This window comes from Carassius auratus, chromosome 27 (genome assembly GCF_003368295.1).
Source record: "Carassius auratus strain Wakin chromosome 27, ASM336829v1, whole genome shotgun sequence".
In the NCBI taxonomy this organism is placed as follows: domain Eukaryota; kingdom Metazoa; phylum Chordata; class Actinopteri; order Cypriniformes; family Cyprinidae; genus Carassius; species Carassius auratus.
Genome location: NC_039269.1, coordinates 3161091 through 3181080, shown reverse-complemented (window position 1 = coordinate 3181080; position 19990 = coordinate 3161091). Strand labels below are relative to the sequence as shown.

Here is a 19990-nt window from a genome sequence, read left to right as displayed (position 1 = left end):
TGAAAACTGTGGACATTCAGTCATATTTTAGCTGTTTAGTTGCACTTCATGGTAATTGTTAAATCCATATTCACAGTTGTTTTGCTCCAAATTATAATTGCAATTATTAATCAATTACATTTCAACAGAATTATTGCACTTTGATTTAAGTACAAATCAAAATAATGTAAACTCAGATGCATTTTATATTTGATTGACATCTAGTTTCCTGTATTTTATATAAATATATATATATATATATATATATATATATATATATATATATATATATATATATATATATATATATGTATAAATATAAATATATATATATATATATATATATATAGACATATTATTTTTCGAAATTACAAATGCTGTTTTTACAGAAAATAATTATATATATATATTATGCATATATATATGTATATGTATAGTGTATATTTCTTTTTGTAAATTAACACTTTTTCCTGTTAAAATAGCATTTGTAATTTCGAAAAATAATAACTTATTTCAGTTAGCAAAGCAGCTTATATGCATGTGTGTGCTTGTGTGTGTCTAAGTGTGTGTGTCTCAGTGTGTGTGTCTCAGTGTGTGTGTGTGTGTGTGTGTGTGTGTGTGTGTGTGTGTGTTTGTGTGTGTGTGTGTGTGTGTGTGTGTGAGCGACTGCAGAATGCTCCATAGTCCAAATGTTTTCACTGGCAGCTTCAGTCAGAGGCTCTTTCATTAGTCTCTTTAGCGATGGGTGGCTGCTTTGAGGGATGATGGGAAATCACTCCCTCCTGTCAAGACGATTAATGCCCCCTGAACACTCAGACCTGCCCTCTTTAGAACGGACCTCGAAATATACGACAGACACAAAGCTGCTGGTCACTGACAGGCGACTGGTTTAATGTAAAAACTGCTAACTTAAAGCAGTAAATTTGTGTGACTTTCTTAGTACCTGTGTAAGAAAAAAAAAATTTGGAGGGGGGAAAAAACATAGATTTTCATTTTATGAACAAAATTTTATGAATAAAATTTTGTTAATTCTTTCCAATAAGGTGATTGTGGCCCTGGAGCACAAAAGCAGATTAAGTCACTGAGGTATATTTGTAGCAAAAGCCAATGAGTCAAAATCATAGATTTCTCTTTTATGCCAAAAAACATTAGGATGTAAAGTAAAGATCTTGTTCTATGAAGATATTTTGTAAATTTCCGACTGTTAATATATCAAAACCTAATTTTTTATTAGTAATATGCATTTGTGGATGGCACTGGTTTTATGGTCTATGGGTACACATTAGTTTGTATTTATAAATCCATTACACTATTTAATTTAAAGATTGTAAAACACATGCATAACAATTGCTGCAAATAAATTTATATTTGTTTTACATAATATTTTCTAAATTAGAAATAATTGTGAAAAATATTTCTTAAATAGAATGATTTGAATTTGAGAGAAAAGAAAAGATTCAGTAAAATTCTCAGATTTATTTAGATTATTTATTTAGTCTAGTGGATTATTTTTAATAAAAAATTAAAAATTTTTATGTTATAAAAAAATAAAAACATAAAGACCAGTTCATCCAATATATAATAATTATACATCCAGTAATAAATGCTTGTCACTTTTATAAATCTTTGTTTATTTAATTTTCATATTAAGCTTTCATTCATTTCGTTCATATTCTTTTGTGCATTTCTTGAAATATTTTGTAAAAAATGTTTTTGTTAATCTGATTGTATGATTTGCTGACTCCATGAAAAACACCTCAAAGTTACATTATAATACAATTTAAGGTGAATTGGAGGTTATTCTATTTATTTACAATGAGTTGAAGAAGATTCTTTACAGAAATATAATTATTTTTCAATTTTGTCTTAAAGGAGTAGTTCACCTAAAATTTTTTTTAATTCTGTCATTTACTCCCCCTCATGTTTTTCCAGACCTGAATGAGTTTCTTTCTTCACACAAAGATGATGTTTTGATAGAAGTATGTCTGTAACAAAATAATTCCTGGTCCCCATTCACCTCCATAATATGGACAACATTTCTATAAAAGTCAATGGAGACCAGAAACATTCTTCTAAATATCTTCTTCTGTGTTCAACAGAAGAAAGACACCTGCAAGTTTGGGGCAATTCTTTCAAAAAAGTTTTTGCAATGCACTGTGTTGTTTCTATTGCTAAAATTTACTACAAATTGCTAAAAGCACCTACAGCTCTCAGCATCACCAGATTGTTGAAGAACAGAGGATTGGTTACACACACACACACACACACACACACACACACGTTTACATCAGTCTGATTGAAAAAGAAAGTCAGATTGCCATGAAAGTGTATCTGAGAAATGAAAGAGCACAGGGGGAATTTAATTATTTCCCTCCTTTGCAATAAAGTGCCACATCTGCTCACAAAAACACTTTTTCTCTCACACACACAGAGACCAAATGCAGACAGCATCCTGACTGTAACTGAACCTCAGAACTGATTTATACAGCGCTTCATGTGGGAAATGTACAGAACATGCAAAAACTGGGTAAAATGACTAGTTTCTATTGATGCTAATTCGCAAGTTTTTTTTAAATCTACATTTTTTACTTTATCCTGCATCTGAAGCATTCAGGGAAGTGATATTTTAGTATCATTTATATGGTTTAGTATTTATTAATACTTTTTTTTTTAAGTTTTACAAATTGTATATGCTTTTATCCATTATATATATTTTGCTTTATATTTATTTCCGCTTTCATTTTAGTAAGCTTGATGCTTAAACGTAACATTTTATTTCAGTTAATTGCCATTTAGTCATTTTTTTAATGTTAATTTGTCCTTTTTATTAGTTTTTAATCAAATATATTTTCATTTATCTTTAAATTATATTTATTTCAGTTTTAAATTGAGTACTTCAACTTATTTTTATTTTAAGTTAGTTGCCAAATAAACATTTCTATGTTATGCGCTTTTGTTCTTTTAGCAGCTTTTATGAATGTATTTTTATTTATTTATTAATTACATTTTTCCATTTTAGTTTCGTTTGTTTTAGCACTTAAACTTTTTTTCAGTTTCAGCTATTTCTGATTTGTAATTTTGTTATTTTATCCATTTAGTCTTTTTTTTTTTTTTTTTTTATTTAACTTTAATTTATTTTGTATATTATTTAAATTTGAGTACTTCAGCTTGAATTAATTGTATTTTCAGTTATTTGCCATGGCTAAGTTTTACATTTTAGTCAGTTTATTATGCTCTTTTGTCCTTTTTTATTAATTATTTTCATAAAAAAAAATGTAGCTTTAATTATGTTTAGTTCAATTTTTATTTTAGTTCAATTTTTGGGATTTGTGGACATTGCATGCATTTTGTCTGAAAGCAATGAAAAATGCATGCACAGTTCCACATAGACTTCAGTACACGCTGAATGTGTGAACAGTTTTGAAATTTAGCCTTCAAGTATTGAACAATGCTCAAAATAAATACATTTTAGCATGATTGCTATTAATTATGTTTTTAGCATCTTTAATTTTAGTTTAAGTTAATAATAACCACACTGATTCTGGCATTGCCTTTCTCACAATACACATGCATTTCTGGAGTAATGTGATTTTAGCCCTAACAAGGCGTCTTAGTAGGCGGCTTGCTTCTGCTGCCTGTGTTTTGGATCAGTGTTGGTCCTGTGAGGCGGATCAGCAGGGCTTTGTGTTGTTTGGACGCTTGTGACTGGAATCAGATTTAGCGCATCGAGTCGAGCGTCAAACCCCCGTCCTCCCGTCGCTCCTGGTTACTGCTGCTGGAAGCGGTTGCCATGGTTATGATGGTGAGGCTGAGAGGTGTAAACTACTGCAGGTGCTGTGTGTGTGTGTGTGTGTGTGTGTTTGGAGCTGGAAAGGTTATTCACTTAATACATTCATCTGTAACCCCCCTCTGTGAGTTGGATGGGAGTGTGTGTGTGGGTGTGTGTGGGTGTGTGTGTGAGAGAGAGAGAGAGAGAGAGAGTGTGTGTGTATTACCCACTGTGTCCAATGGCATCTTATTTATGAAAGCCACTGGTGGGATTGATTGTGTGACGTGTGTAAATGTGATTGTGCTGTATTCTCATGTTTGCTGTATTGTAACAACATATTTTTACCCTGAAATTAAGATTAAAATCCAAATTTAAAAAAAATTATAAAAAAGAAAATAAATGCATAAAATATATGCAGTATATGCTTATATGCATGTACTGTAAATGCATGTAATTTCATGATTTTTTTATCTTAGATATAAAAACTACATAATATAATAATGTATATTGTTTATATAAAATATAAAAAATGTAACCTCTCAGTTAATTTGAGAAAAATTCTGATATTATCATTATTCTTTAAAATACTCATATATTTTTAATAATTTTGTATAAATAGTAAGTAAAAATATGAATGCCATTATATAGATAAAAACATGATGATATATCATGACTAATATACAATATATAAAAGTATAAAAAATGACAAGGATAATATAAAATGTAAATGGTATTTTCATATTTTAAGCATTTGTTTTACTGCTTTTTATTTTATACTATTTTATATTTTTTTGAAAACACAGAAAAACAGTAATTATAATCAACATTAATAATTTAAGGACAAAATGGACTTTGTTTTCTTTATGATTTCTTTGGGTTTCTTCTGTGTTTTGGTGTAATTCAGCCGTGCGTGTTTGAGTTACGTCTCATTACGAAGGAAAATGACTTGGTTTTTACACAAAGACAAAGCCGTGGGGGGTGAATGGAGACCATCTAAATGCAGATTTGAGCTTTTATCACTTGTATCTTTATTCAAATGCTGGGATATACACTCATCCCTAAATCCATGCGGAACGGAGAACTGCAATTGATTTTATCTGCGTTTCTCGTTATGCATAGTTGAGCGAAGAGCGTGGATTTGGGAGATTAGATTGTCCGTTCATCGTCCCTTCTCACTTATAAAGCAATATTACTGCATTTGCATATCTGTGGACGGCATCTGTGTGTAAAAACCAGTGGGAAATGATTTTACAGTAATGCACTTACAACGCAAACCTAGCAGGAAGTTCATCACAAATAAATGTTAAACACACGATATCACAATGTGAGTCTCTATCAGATTTTTTTAATAAGTTCAGTAAATTGTGAAATATTATTGTTATTTTAATTAGCTGTTTTCTATGTGGATATCTGTTAAGCTGTAATTTGTTAAGCTGTATTTTCAGCATCATTCCTCAAGTCTTCAGTGTCACATGATCTTCAGAAATCATGAAAATATGATGATTTACTGCTCAAGAAACATTATTATCAATGTTGAAAACACTTTAGCTGACAAATAATTTTGTGGAAACTGATGCATTTTATTTTTCAGGATTCACAGATGAATAGAAAGAACCACATTTATTTGAAAGATAAATAATTTCTAAAATTATAAATGTCTTTAGAGTCACTTTTAATCAATTTAATGTGCCGAACTTTTAAAAAATATGATACATTTTAACTTGTTCCAAGACTATCAGGTTTCACTTTAACAAAAATACAAGCTTCACATTTGAAATCCTGTTTAAAATCAATTGACTGTTCTACTGTAAACACAGTTTTAAAGGCTGAGGAATGAAAGAGGTTGAAACAAATAACCTGGAGTATAAAATAAAATGGGTTGTTTTCTAGCATTGACTTAATAATGGTGTTGCATGTACAGATTTACAGTGGATCGCTCTCTTTTCTTGGATTTATAAAAAAGGGTTGCGTTCGCTTTCTTAATTCACACTCATGTTCTTATTGTGAATGATGCATCAGTGCATGCATCGAAACATTTGCCTTCATAAACTTTCATCAGAATATAATAACTCAAACACCTACTTTTCTCATCAGTTGACATCATCTAAACCAAACGGGGACTAAAACCAAAAAAATGCACCATGCACCACTTTTATTATGCAATAAGAAGTTACTGTTTTATGTCTTTATCTTAATACATGGTTTTATTTTAAAAAGGAGCTTTACACACAACCTTATCAGAGCTAACAGTGGTTTTACATTTAAAAGGGTTGTAAATCTAGTTGAAGTAAATATTATCAGGTAATTTCACAACAACAAAAATGTGGCTAGTTAAAATGCTGCGTGGCTAGTAACTTTGTAAAACCACTAGCTAGTGAACAAAACAGTTAATGTCAAGCCCTGGTTGTAGGTAATTATTGACTCTTTAACATTAAAGGGTAGAAGACAAACGGAGCTTTTACTTTTATTTCATAAGTGATTGATGAAAACCCTAAATTTTGGGGTGGAGTATCACTTTAACCAGAGTCACCAGAGCACTGCACACGTCACCTTTAAACCTGACTCTGTTTGTTCTCTCAGGACTGACTCGAGCCGAGACTCCGGCGACGGTCAGAAGAGTGACCCATCCTCCCCTGCGACGCCCGTTATCCGGCTCCGCTCTTCTCCCGTGTGTGTTCACCCTGCCATCCGCCCTGATCCCGGGACACGGGCCCTTCATCCGCTGGAGCCGCGGCGCAGGAGCGCTGGAGCACACGGTGCTGTCGGCTCGGGACGGGGTGGTCAGGGTGCACCGGGCATACGTGGGTCGGGTCAGTCTGCCCGGATACTCGGCCGATCCGCTCAACGCCTCGCTGGTGCTTTCCCAGCTCCGCTCCAACGACTCCGGGAGCTTCCGGTGCCACGTCGCTCTGGGAGAAAATTATGAGCAGGATACGGTCAACCTGGAGGTCACGGGTGAGGATTATTTACTGTTTTTTCTACTGCTTTAGTAGCACAGGTATATTGGTAGCAATAGCCAAAATTACATTGTATGTGACAAAATTATACATTTTTTGTCAAAAATCATTAGGATATTAAGTAAAGATCATGTTCCATGAATATATTTACTACATTTCCTACTGTAAATATATAAAAACTTAATTTTTGATTATTAATATGCATTGCTAAGAACCTTGGCGTTTCTCTAAAAAAAAATGATTTTTTTTAGTTTTTTAGCACCCTCAGATTTTCAAATAGTTGTATGTCAGCTTAACAAATCTTGACTGGTTTTGTGCTCCAGAGTCACATATGAAGATAAAAAAAAAACGGAGAGGCTGGATTTTTATCATTATACTGTATGGTTGTTTTCACACACTGCCAACACACATTTATGTCCAAATAACATGTGAAAGTAATTTTACATAATAAGTGCCCTTTAAAAATTGTAAACAATAACTACAAATTAACAGATTATGAACAGGAGCTGATTTAATAATAAATTTGATTTAAAGACTTAAAGATGCGGTTACTGTATTCTTCCTAGATATATTAATATTTGATAACATTACACAGATTTTTGTTCACTGAAATAAACTAAAATATTAATATTAGATGAAAAATTTTGGAAGAAGGTTATGAATTAACTGTAATAAGTTTAAACTGCAGTACTAAAAATAAATTAATTAAATTTGTAGCAGACACTTTTATCCAAAGCGACTTACAGTGCATTCAGGCTATCAATTTTTACATATTATGTGTTCCCGGGGAATAAAAAAAAAAAAATAATAATAAATAATAATATTAATAATAAATAATAATATTAATAGTTAAAAATATGTAGGAAAATCTCTAAATTAGTACTAAAAATGTCAAAGGGCATTGTAATTAATAAAGCATTAACTTTAAAGTGAAAAGGAAAACTGAACATTTAAAAATAAAAGCTAATTTGAAAAATATTAATTAATACTGTAATCGTATATAAATAATACTGAATTGTAAATAATAGCTTGAAATTAAGAATTTTAATTTATCATGTTTTTTAGGAATGGGTGCTGATTTAATATTCAAAATCCAGTGTTAATATACTTTTCCTAATAGAAAATACTAGATATTGTTAATTGAAATAAATTTGAAAGGAGTTAAAATATAAATATCAGATTAAAAATGTAATTGGAAACTAAAAAATAAAAAACAAATGTAAATTAAATCTAAAAATAAAATAACTAAAAATGACAACAGAATATATCAAAATTATTAAAATCTAAACTAAAATTTAAATGGAAAGTGTAAAATTTTTTTTAAAAAATATTTATAAATAATATAATGGTTTATAAATAATATTTAAGAAACACTGCCCTGACATTGTGAACAAATCTAGATCTGAAATTAACAGTTTGAATTGTTCTTCAATTAAAATTACAATTATATTTTAATAAATTATGAAATTATATTTTGTATACTAATGTATAATATGTTGGTGTTTTTAAAATAATTGTATAATATTTATAAAATAACAGTGTGATGTTTTATTAATACACTTTTGACCGTGGACATTGTTTTAATCTTCAGCTTCACGGAGAATGACTGCAGTTATAATGTTGTACATTCTCTGAGTTTAATTAAGAGAAAATTACAGCTCAATGTATTAGTCTGTAAACCCCCCAGTGAGCAAGTTAATATTATCGTGAGCATATCTGATCCCAGAACAGCAGTTTTCAGATAAACACTGAGTTCAGGAGTCTGCTGTGAATTAATTACTCTCTCAGACTGTCAATATCAGATCCATTTCAGCTCTTTCCTTCATTTCCCGTCTAACTTTAGCTCAGCTTTATTTGCAGTTTCATCTCAGGCTCTCATGAACTGCTTAATTGGCCGTAACTCTTTAATTAGAGCAGTGAGATTGATTACCAGCGAACGAGGGCTGTGTGAATTCTGAGGAAAACAGGTGACACCTTCAGAGGGAAATTACAGTAAACCGAAGATAAATCATCTCAAATGTTCTACATACTTAGGGATGTAACGATATCAAAATCTCACGGTACGATACAATTTGGAAAAGCTCACGGTATTGTTAAATAGCTCACGATAGTGTTTGTGATGATAATTGCGAAAGAATACTGACATTTATTCTGCTTTTGCCAGTCAACAGGCAATTTATTGTTGTATTTATGGATCCATGACAACATAAAATGCTGATCACATAGTGCTTTTAAAGTTCAAGTTGTAGTTAGGAACATCAATATTCTGTATCGTAATATTTGGTTGCATAACTGATTCTTCTGTTCAATGTTTAAGTTAAGAAGCAACTAGAACAATTGTAAACAATAGGGAATTCCCTTTAAGTTCAAACAAAGATCAAGTTAAGTAACTTAACTTACACTTAAGTGTAAAACAGTCTTAAACAGTCTGGCAAAAAGCCTTCTGAAAAACACTGAACTATCCTTTAGCTAATGTTCCAGTTTTTCTTTAGAAACTTTCTTTTCCGCTACAAACTCCCGAACTGACTCAAATGATTCGCGAACCCACTACGAACTCCCGAACTAATTCAAATGATTTGCGATCCCTCTCTGAACTCCCGAACTGATTCAAATGATTCGCGATCCCCAACATGACTCAAATGATTCGCGAACCCGCTTTGAACTCCCGAACTGATTCAAATGATTCGCGATCCCCAAACTGACTCAAATGATTCGCGAATCCGCTTTGAACTCCCGAACTGATTCAAATGATTCGCGATCCCCAAACTGACTCAAATGATTCGCGAACCCGCTACGAACTCCCGAACTGATTCAAATGATTCGCGATCCCCAAACTGACTCAAATGATTCGCGAACCCGCTACGAACTCCCGAACTGATTCAAATGATTCGCGATCCCCAAACTGACTCAAATGATTCGCGAACCCGCTACGAACTCCCGAACTGATTCAAATGATTTGCGATCCTCAAACTGACTCACATGATTTGCGAATCCACTACGAACTACCGAACTGATTCAAATGATTCGCGAACCCGCTACGAACTCCCGAACTGATTCAAATGATTCGCGAACCCGCTACGAACTCCCGAACTGATTAAAATGATTGGCGATCCCTCTCTGAACTCCCGAACTGATTTAAATCATTTGCGATCCCCAAACTGACTCAAATGATTCGCGAACCTGCTTTGAACTCCCGAACTGACTCAAATGATTCACGAACCCGCTACGAACTCCCGAACTGATTCAAATGATTCGTGATCCCCAAACTGACTCATGTTGCTTGTGTTTCCTGTGTTGTATCGCAGTTTACTGTGGCAGTGTTTGCACATAGTCCATTGTCTGTCCACCACCTTCTCTCCTTTTGCGTTTTTTGACACGGCGAAACCAAAATGTTTCCAGACATCTGATTTAAGAGCTGCCGGGGCTGGTACCATCTCAACTTCAGTTTTGTTGTTTTCATTCTTACAAGTATCGCTGTTGGCCATGCTGGCTTACTGTGAGCTTGTGTGGACACTGGACAGCGTGCAATCCTATTGGCTTAACAACGGTTGTTGTGACGACGCAGCGCAAAGGATCATGGTCTATGTAGTTAACAATGATTTGTTCCGCGGGACTGTGTTTATTCCTCTTGCTTTTTGACAGACTGTCACAGACACCTGTCCTTTTAATATTGTGAACCAAGACTAAATTTAATTAAACTGAATAATGACACTTGATGATTTAATATTTGATTATTGCACTTTTCCTGGACTTTTTTGTACTTATTTTGTAGTGTCACACATTTCAAGATAAATTGTGGTCTTTCAAACAGTGTTGTTATTGTTAACTAAAACTATCAACTATATGTTTGGTAACTGAACCAAGTTGAAATAAAATTAAATAGAAATGTTGGATAAAAAAAAACATACATTTGAATTTGGAACATTCTAAGAAAATTAGAGATGAAATTAATTTTAAGCTGAAGTAAATTAATAAAACTGAAATTAAAATTATTCTGTGTAGAAATATATATTTTTAATCTTTAAAAAATAACAAAAAATTACAGAACCACATACATTAGTTTTTCGGGAATTAATAAAATATAGTATATATTAACAGAATACATTTTAATAATATTTTTTTGTAATGAGTCTACACAATTTGTCTTTACAAACTAAGAGATGATGTTGAGCTTTATCATAATTTATTGTAATTTGAAAAAATTTAATAAGTGAAAATTAAACAAATTAAAAAATATATTTAAAAAAATATATCTTATATCTGACTTCTTTGTCAAAATTGAGTTATTCACATATTCTTCTTCTGGGAAAAATTTATTTACATTATGTAATGCTTCTTTTGTGAGCTGTGTACAAACAAAAAAGGGTTCTATATACAGAAGTTATTGAAATTAATGTAAAATATAATAAACAGTTCTGACCTCTAGTTGTTTTCTGATGTTCATGTTTCCGTGTGTTTTCAGGTGTGGTGTTTCACTACCGTTCTCCCACGGAGCATTATTCGCTGTCGTTCCCCGAGGCTGTTCGTGCGTGTGAGGAGAACTCGGCTGAGGTCGCGACCCCTGAGCAGCTGTGGGCGGCGTTTCACTCTGGCATGAACAACTGTGCAGCCGGATGGCTCAGAGACCAGAGCGTCAGGTTTGACTCAAGAGCATCAGTCAGGAAATATATAAAATTAGAACATACGGACATAGGTGCCTTGGGCCAGTGCCCACGAAGAGGCACCACTCCTTGTTGGGTGTGCCCTCAGGGGGCAAGGCATGCCTTGGGTTTGATACATGAAACATGCAAGCCTGGCGAAAGTTTGTGACCCCATGAGAAGGACCAGCACGTTCAGCTGGATGCAATTATAACATGCACATATCTTTCAGAGTTGATGAAGGACTGTTAAACTCCAGCCAGACAGACACGCTTCACCTTGAGCTATTTTAAGGATCCTGTTAATAATATTGCAGTGAATTATTTATTAGCATCTCCATGACAGCACTGCTTTATTTACATATGAACATTCTCACAGTGCAGGTGTTTGGTTTCCTCTCCGCAGGTATCCCATACAGAGACCTGAGCTTGGCTGCCATGGACACGCAGAGTTTTCTTCTGGAGTGAGGAATTATGGGAAACGGGACCCTTCGGAACTATTTGATGTTTACTGTTTCGCCAATGACATGCAAGGTGAGATTCCGGAAGACACATTTACCATTGAAAAAGTATTAATGGACTAGTATTAATGTAGTTAATATATTAATGTAATTTGATTTAATTTATTATTGCTGTTTTCAGGGTTACAGCAGATTTTTCTCTTAATAAATATTACTATTATGAAAGTGTTGTGCACTGATTCATGTCCAGCTGTTCTGCTCATGTGCTTGTTCACAGTGTTGGGGGTAAAGCGAGTCACGTAATCGGATTACTTTTTAAGTAACTAGTAAAGTAATGCATTACTTTTTAATTTACAAGAAAATGTTGTCATTGTTGAATGAGTTACTTTTTCTTATAAGTATTGCCAGTTACTTTGTTTTCACGTTTATTGACTGACAAGTCTCCTGTCGCCATGTTGAGAGAAATCAGAAGTACAGAGGCTTTGTGTGCTCTGTGTGTACATGATGTTACTGTAGTTCTAACGCAATAAATTGTCTTCCTCGTAAAAAGACAGATTCAGTACTCATCAAAATGAATTAAATCCTGCAATAATTAAACATGTTAAATAACACAAATATCTTTTATATATTTAATACCATTAACCAATGTCTTTGCTGCTGACCTTTGATGATCCATTTCAACCAAACTACGTAATAAGCAAAAATGACTTTAGAAAAAAGAACATTTGTGCTTCATTGTTTTTTGTTTTTGTTTTTTTTTATTGCTGAAGAGTATCGAACATTATTCTCCTGTGTTTCGGACATGAATTTACTTTTCCTTCAGCCTGAGACTTATTCCTTGTCACTTTTTGGTGTGAAAGGGCTTTTACATTTGCTAAAAATATAACTTTTTATATTAAAAACAAACAAGCAAGCCCTTCCCAGATTTAAAAAGTGATGCAAAAGTAACGTAACGCATTCCTTTCCATAAAAAGTAACTAAGTAATGTAATTAGTTACTTTTCTAGAGATGCAATGCAATGTTGACATGCATTACTTTTAAAAGTAACGTTCCCCAACACTGGTTGTGCAGGTGAAGTGTTTCCCGCCGGTGTTCCTGACGGACTGACTCGTCCGGAGGCAGTGGATCACTGTACGGCTCTGGGCGGCCGGCTGGCGACTGTGGGTCATCTCTATCTGGCCTGGAGCTCTGGGCTGGATCACTGCGAGCCGGCCTGGCTGTCTGACGGCAGCGTGAGGTCCTCCATCAGCTCGCTGCGCTCCGACTGTCCCACTGGAGAACCTGGCGTCCAAACCTTTTCACCATCAGAACATAACAATGGGACGGCACGCTTCGATGCTTTCTGCTATAGAGGTATGCATTACAGAAACCATTATTATTGGTTATTGTTTTGTCTAGCCCATGCAATAGGGATTTGATCATGGTTAAGGGATGATACGAAACTTAAGAGTCTATGGGCCTGTTCCATGATGGTGGCTTAACAAACTCAGAGTTGACAAAACCAAACAAATATATATATATTAAAACAGAAATCAATTAGTAAGTCTGATGACTCAAATTTTTCTTAAATTATATTATATATTATATTATAATATATATTATTAGATGTTCAACATACTGCACAATATCTACAGTATACTGCATACTTTTTTAAATGACTTAATTGTTAGCTGTCATGATGGAAGTAATGCATTTCAAGGACATACAACCGCACACTCACTTAGAAATAAGCAACTTTATTTGCATTTTTAAATCAGTCTAATGTGTAAAGGTAAAGATTGTATAAAAAGTTGTTGACATTTTGCATACTAAGTTAAATAAGGCAAATAATGGCAAAGATTATGTAAAAAATGTAAAAAGAAAAGTCGTTCACTGTATAATTCAATGCTGTTTATGCATACCTCACATTCATAAATGTAGTGAAATATTCCATGCATTAATAACATTTGCATACTTTGCACAGTATAAAATAGGAGCTGGTACATCTGTACATTTTCATCTAGATTTATTCATGTAAATCCAAAGTTATTTAGAGTGCATTCAAGGTTTACATATCATCAGCACGTGTGTCTCTGCTAATCAAACCCGTGTCCTTGCCGTTTCTTGCACATGCTCTAGCGGTTGAGTTATGTGTTCGGAGAGAGAATCTGAGTGATTGAATTTAATCTGTCAACAGAAGAGAAAGCACAGAAGCCTCTCACAGGCATCGTGAAGTCCTTACTGAGACCATGGAGGTACATGACCGGAGACGACAGTTTGGAGGACGCGTCCCAATCCTTCGCCTCTAGCACGGGTACCATTCATTTCACTTATACTGAATAGAGTTCACAATTCTTTGCAACAAAATTAAATACTATATCCATCAGAACTTTTTATTTTTCCCAAGAAGTCCAAGGTTTTTGCATCAGAGAATAGTTTTTGAGAATAATTTTCATCCTCATTTAGTAATTAAAGGGGACATCTTGAGTAACTATAAAGTAGTACGTTTTGCATCCTTCATATCTCCAGAGTCTTTAGTTTTATCATTTGTGACCCTGGACTACAAAACTTTAGTCTTTAGTGTCAATTTTTCAAAACCGAGATTTATGCATCATCTGAAATCTGAATAAATAATTCTTCCATTGATGTGTGGTTTGTTCGGAGGACAATATTTGTCTGAGATGCAACTAATTGAAAATCTGGAATCTGAGGATGCAAAAACATGAAAATATTGAGAAAATCATCTTTAAAGTTGTCCAAATTAAGTTCTAAGCAATGCATATTACTAATCAAAAATTAAGGTTTGATATATTTACGGTAGCCTCCTGGAGGCTTAATGAAAACTTAACAAAACTTGTATGAAACAGGATGCAGTGTATTTGGCACAAAAATACCCCGTACTACATCCAAATATCATTTTTTTGTTAAACTTTGTCAATGTTTAGCATGAGAATCCAACTCTATAACAGTGTAAATAACTCAACTTGCATGAAATAGCATTAGACCCCCCTTTAAACTCTTAAACAGCCTCTTTAATTCACCAATCTTTCTTTGCAACAAAACACTGACATACTTATCAGTCTGTTTTCTTGCTAAAGGGATCCTATTTCACCCTTATTTTTTTATCACAGAAGTGCACTTATAATATTAATCAAGGGTTTTTGCATAAAGAAAGAATAAAAATGTTTATTCAGGGCCATTTTCACCCTCTCAGGCTGTTTTTGCTGCTTCTCAGTTCTGTTTCTATGACTTTGCAAACTTTTTTAGAATGTTTTGATTTAAATTCTACTGATTTGTTAAATTCATGTGAAGTTACAGGTTTTTGTAGAAGTTAGGATGAGTTGAAAATGATTAGTAAATCCGTGATATTCTTATTCAAATGTGTTTTATGTATTAAGTATTTAGTAAGATTTTTACTTAGTACTTTTCTTTAATATTTTTATTCGTCAAGGATGCATTAAATTCATCAAAAGGGAGAGTATAGACATTTAGTTTTATTATATTCCCCAGAAGTCCTTAAGTTAGTCAAGGAAGCGATTGATGCAACTTTTCTTCGTGTGTTCTTTGAAGATATTTTTCCTAATGACATTAAAAAATATTTTTGTTAATGTTTTGATCTATATTTAAATTCTGAATATTTAAATATTTAATGTTTTGTTAGAAGTTAGTTATAAACGATTAATACATTTTCCAGCATTTTTTTTTTACATTTTCAAGTTTTTTTTATATGAGTAATAGCTGCATCAAAAGTATAAACGAATAGCTTTCTGAGGTGCATGTGAATTTTTAATTAATTAATTATTATTATTATTATTTTGTTGTGAGGGTGCATTAAGTTGCTCAACAGTGACAGTTAAAGACATTTATAATGTTTCAAAAGATTTCTCTTTCAAATAAATGCTGTTCTTTTAAACTTTCTATTCATCTGTGGATCCTGAAAAATACAATGCATCACAGTTTACACAAAACTATTGTGCAGCACGACTGTTTTCAACACTGATAACAATCAGAAATGTTTCTTGAATCATCAGAATGATTTCACTGAAGACAGAATTAGAGCTTTGATCCGTTACATTGTAACATACATTCAGCTGTTTTAAATGGTAATGAGTAAGTGATTGTTAAATGCCCCGTTTTGCATTGAAAAGTGTCATATCTTGAAAGTAAGAAGAGTGGTATTGATGTTAAATTAGCTTGTATCTGACTGTATTCAGACGCACAGACCACCGTCCAGCCGGACCAGCCTGACCTTCGACCCTCGAACTGGACCGGACAAGTGGATCTGGACAAAGAGCCACTGATGACCTCTGAACCCACCGAGCTCTCGGCCGAGTATCTGACGGTTCGTCTGCGCGCCGGAGACACGTCTCTGGACTGGAGCGGTCAGCTGGACTCGTTCCCAGACAGCCCACAGGTGCTTCCTGATCTGAGTCCGGGCGGCTCGGCCCGAGAGGAAGAGGACGAGGACGAAGGTCTGTCCGGTCAATCCCTGAGCTCTGTGACTCCTTCAGAGGCTCCTCAAGACAAGACCAAGAGTTCCCTCACCAACATCGTCAGCTCCTTATGGAAACCCTGGAGCTACTTGACAGGAAGTGAAGCGGAGGGGACGACCACGAGCACAGCTGCGACGGAGACGCCCTCAACAGACGACAGAACCACTGCGACGCCCAGATCAGGTGAATATGAAGGAAAAGGATTTCTGATCTTCCATTCTGACGGATTGGTGAGAGAAATGAATGCGGCACAACAAAAAAGACTGATTTAGAAAATTGTTTCTGAAAGGAAAGATGCATTTTAAGTAGCGATATATGTGAACATCAATATTTGAAGAGTTCAGATGCAAAGGCCTCTTTTGTGCCGTTTGAAATTTAATTAAAAAATGAGCATTTTTATTAGGCTCCGATGTGTAGGTTCAGCAGTTTCACTTTAATAGCAATGAATAGGTTGTTTTCTGAACATCAACAACCGTAGGAGCCTAAGAAAATGCTCATTTTTGAAGAAATTTTCAAATGGCTTTTGCATCTGAACTATATTTTTAAAAATCCACAATAATAATAATACATTTTGAAAAATAAATTTGTATTCTGTCCATTTTACCGCTTGAAGTACTTAAGTTAAAAACTGTAAATGAAAAATAATTAAAAACTAAACAGGCGTATTAAAAAACCACAACAAAATTACTAATATTTTAAAATGATAACAAATTTTTTTTTTTTTTTTTCAGAATATTAACAAAACTTTCAAAGTATATGAAGTTTTATTTTTTATTTTTTGCTGTTTTTGAGAAATAGAACAATAATTACTTTAAAACACTTGTAAAACATAAGAATGCATCAAAGTAAAATTATTTGTGTAAAAAAAATAGCAATTTTGACTAAACTAGACTATTTAGAGATACTTTTTTATTATTAAAATATAAAACAATATAAACAAACTAAAACAATAAATAAATTTAATTGGGCACTAAAAATGTTATTTTTGTTAAACGTTTAATACATTTTTGTTAACTGGTATGATTCTTGATTTTGATGAGATATACTTCTGGATTATAAAAATTTTATGTAACCATTAAAACATAATCAAGAGAAACAACTTTAATCTGTGTTATTTTAATATTATTTATATACTATTATAGTTTTATTTTAATTATAAATTAGCTTTAAAAAAACTTACATGAAAATTTTAAATGTTGGCAACTAACAAAAATAAAATAAGTTACTTATTTACAGTCTTATTTAACATACTGTACTGATGTTAAATTGTAGAAGTTTCATGATTGCACTTTATATGACATGCTTTTAATTTATTTATAATTTTATATTATAATATTTATAAAGTTAGTCAGATGAATCAGGCTCAGGTCCAGCAGCAGGATCGACCACACGATATGTGAGCACTGTTTTATTATGTGAAGGGTTCGTTTAAATTAAGATGCTGCCTTGAGCCAAAAACAAATGCATCCGCGAGCGTTTGGCCTGCGGCCGTACTAGAAGTGGGTTATTAGCTTCTAGCAATGCAAGATTGATTTTGTGCATCGTTGCATTGAGAAATGTGTCGGCATGCAATGACGTATGCATGTCATAAATGAATGCAAGCACATGCACCAGCCAAGTGTTTTTATAACGTGTATTTATCACAGTTTCTAGTATGTATAGTAACTGCATACTAGACACCTAACTAGGTTTTACAGAGCTACTTTCTTTGGTAAAATCACTTATATACATAGTAAAATATCTATTAAATTGTCCTAGAGAATTTGGCAGACGGTTCGCCGCTCTCCAGAGACAAAAAACAGATCGGAGGAATGAATCCGAAGACAACATCTTAATGCACAGGAACACAACTGCTGATTGAATAACCCCACACAGACAGATTAATAATCATCAGTCTCATTTGGAAATGAGTCTTAGCTTCGACTAATCAGTGTCATTACTGAAAGCCTGTTTTTAGTCTCTGTCTTGTTAGTGCTGCATATTTGCTTGAAGCAAACAGATGAAAAAAAGGTTGATAATGGAAACGAAAATGACAAAAAATAAAATAAAATAGAGAGTTAAATATAAATGTATAAAAATACTGAAAATGATAAAAGCATGTAAAAAAGACTAAAGCTTAAAAATAAAATAAACTTTTAAATCAGAATATTAATAACCACTATAATAGTATAGACTGTAATAATATTAATGCATTTAATGCAAAGTTTTATTGTTATTTTAGAATTATTTATAAGCTACTATTATAGTATTTATTAATATTCTGAATTAAAAAAAAATATATATAAATTTTTTTGTCTCTTTGTTACGTGCTTAAATCATATTTAGTAGTTTGGGATTTTAATTTTAGTTTTATTAGTAATTTTAGTTTTAGTTTAGAATTTCTATTGAACTTTAAATATAATTAACACTAATAGCATTGGTTGTGTTTTTGCTTGTCTCTATAGGAGAGATGTCATGGAGCCCCTCGTGGCTGCCCAGTCCCTCAACCGTCACTGATAAATTAATCACCTCATTTCCACCCACGAGTTCAGTCATACCAACCACAGTCCCAGCGAACGCCACCAGAGACGGACCGAGCGACAGTCAGACTAGTCGACCCACACAGGACGGTCCGGCGACGGCAGCCGGTTGGGTCGTAGTGACTGAAATACATGAGCAGAAAACCCAAACCCCTGAACCTAAAGTCTCCGTCTCTACCGAGAACTTCTCCGGAGAGAGTCGAATGCTGGAGATGGAGGGAAGCTCGTGGGGCGACACGTACCCATCATCTCAAACGCCGCTGATGGTGGAGACCACGAGAACAGGTTCCTTCTCCACCTCCGCACACGGACTCGAGGCTCGTGGAGAAATCCAGTACAGACGCAGAAACAAACCCAAGAGACTCAACCAGAGCACCACTGAGACGACCACGAGTGCCACCCAGAGCATAACAACTTCCTCCGCTGAGATGTCCAGCACTGGAGACACTGTGACGATCCTCTCGACGTCTGCAGACCAGACTCAGACATCAAGCTTCGTCACGACGGTCCCCAGCGGTGTAGAGAAGGACCTGAGCAGCGCTGAGGCCGTCAGGAAGAACAGCTCCACTGGAGAAGAAGGTAACCAATCTAATTTATTATTTTCACTAGGGTGATAAATGATATAATATCAAGATTCACCACTTCAATTGAGGAAAAACTACCATCAAAAACACACTGAAACTCAAAGAGCAAACTTAAATAAAAGTTTGTTTTAACATGAAGAAATTATGACAGAAATATATTAATATTGAGAAAAACTTGAGAAAACTACCATCAAAAAACACACTGAAACTCAAAGAGCAAACTAAAATAAAAGTTTGGTTTAACTTGAAGAAATTATGACAGAAATATATTAATATTGAGAAAAACTTGAGAAAACAACCATCAAAAACACAATGAAACTCAAAGAGCAAACTAAAATAAAAGTTTGGTTTAACTTGAAGAAATTATGTCAGATATATAGTAATATTGAAAAAAACTTGAGAAAACAACCATCAAAAACACACTGAAACTCAAAGAGCAAACTAAAATAAAAGTTTGGTTTAACTTGAAGAAATTATGACAGAAATATATTAATATTGAGAAAAACTTGAGAAAACAACCATCAAAAACACAATGAAACTCAAAGAGCAAACTAAAATAAAAGTTTGGTTTAACTTGAAGAAATTATGTCAGATATATAGTAATATTGAAAA

At 33.6% G+C, this 19990-nt stretch overlaps 1 protein-coding gene across 1 annotated transcript in view; it reads left to right on the top strand.

Moving 5' to 3' along the window:
• Positions 1-19990, top strand: part of LOC113046232 (neurocan core protein-like) — a 53195-nt gene that overhangs the window by 20088 nt on the left and 13117 nt on the right. The window contains exons 3-9 of the mRNA XM_026207176.1: positions 6329-6703; positions 11168-11342; positions 11749-11876; positions 12875-13156; positions 13980-14096; positions 15997-16458; positions 18720-19373. Coding sequence (XP_026062961.1) covers positions 6329-6703; positions 11168-11342; positions 11749-11876; positions 12875-13156; positions 13980-14096; positions 15997-16458; positions 18720-19373 — 2193 coding nt within the window. The remainder of the gene's footprint in view (positions 1-6328; positions 6704-11167; positions 11343-11748; positions 11877-12874; positions 13157-13979; positions 14097-15996; positions 16459-18719; positions 19374-19990) is intronic.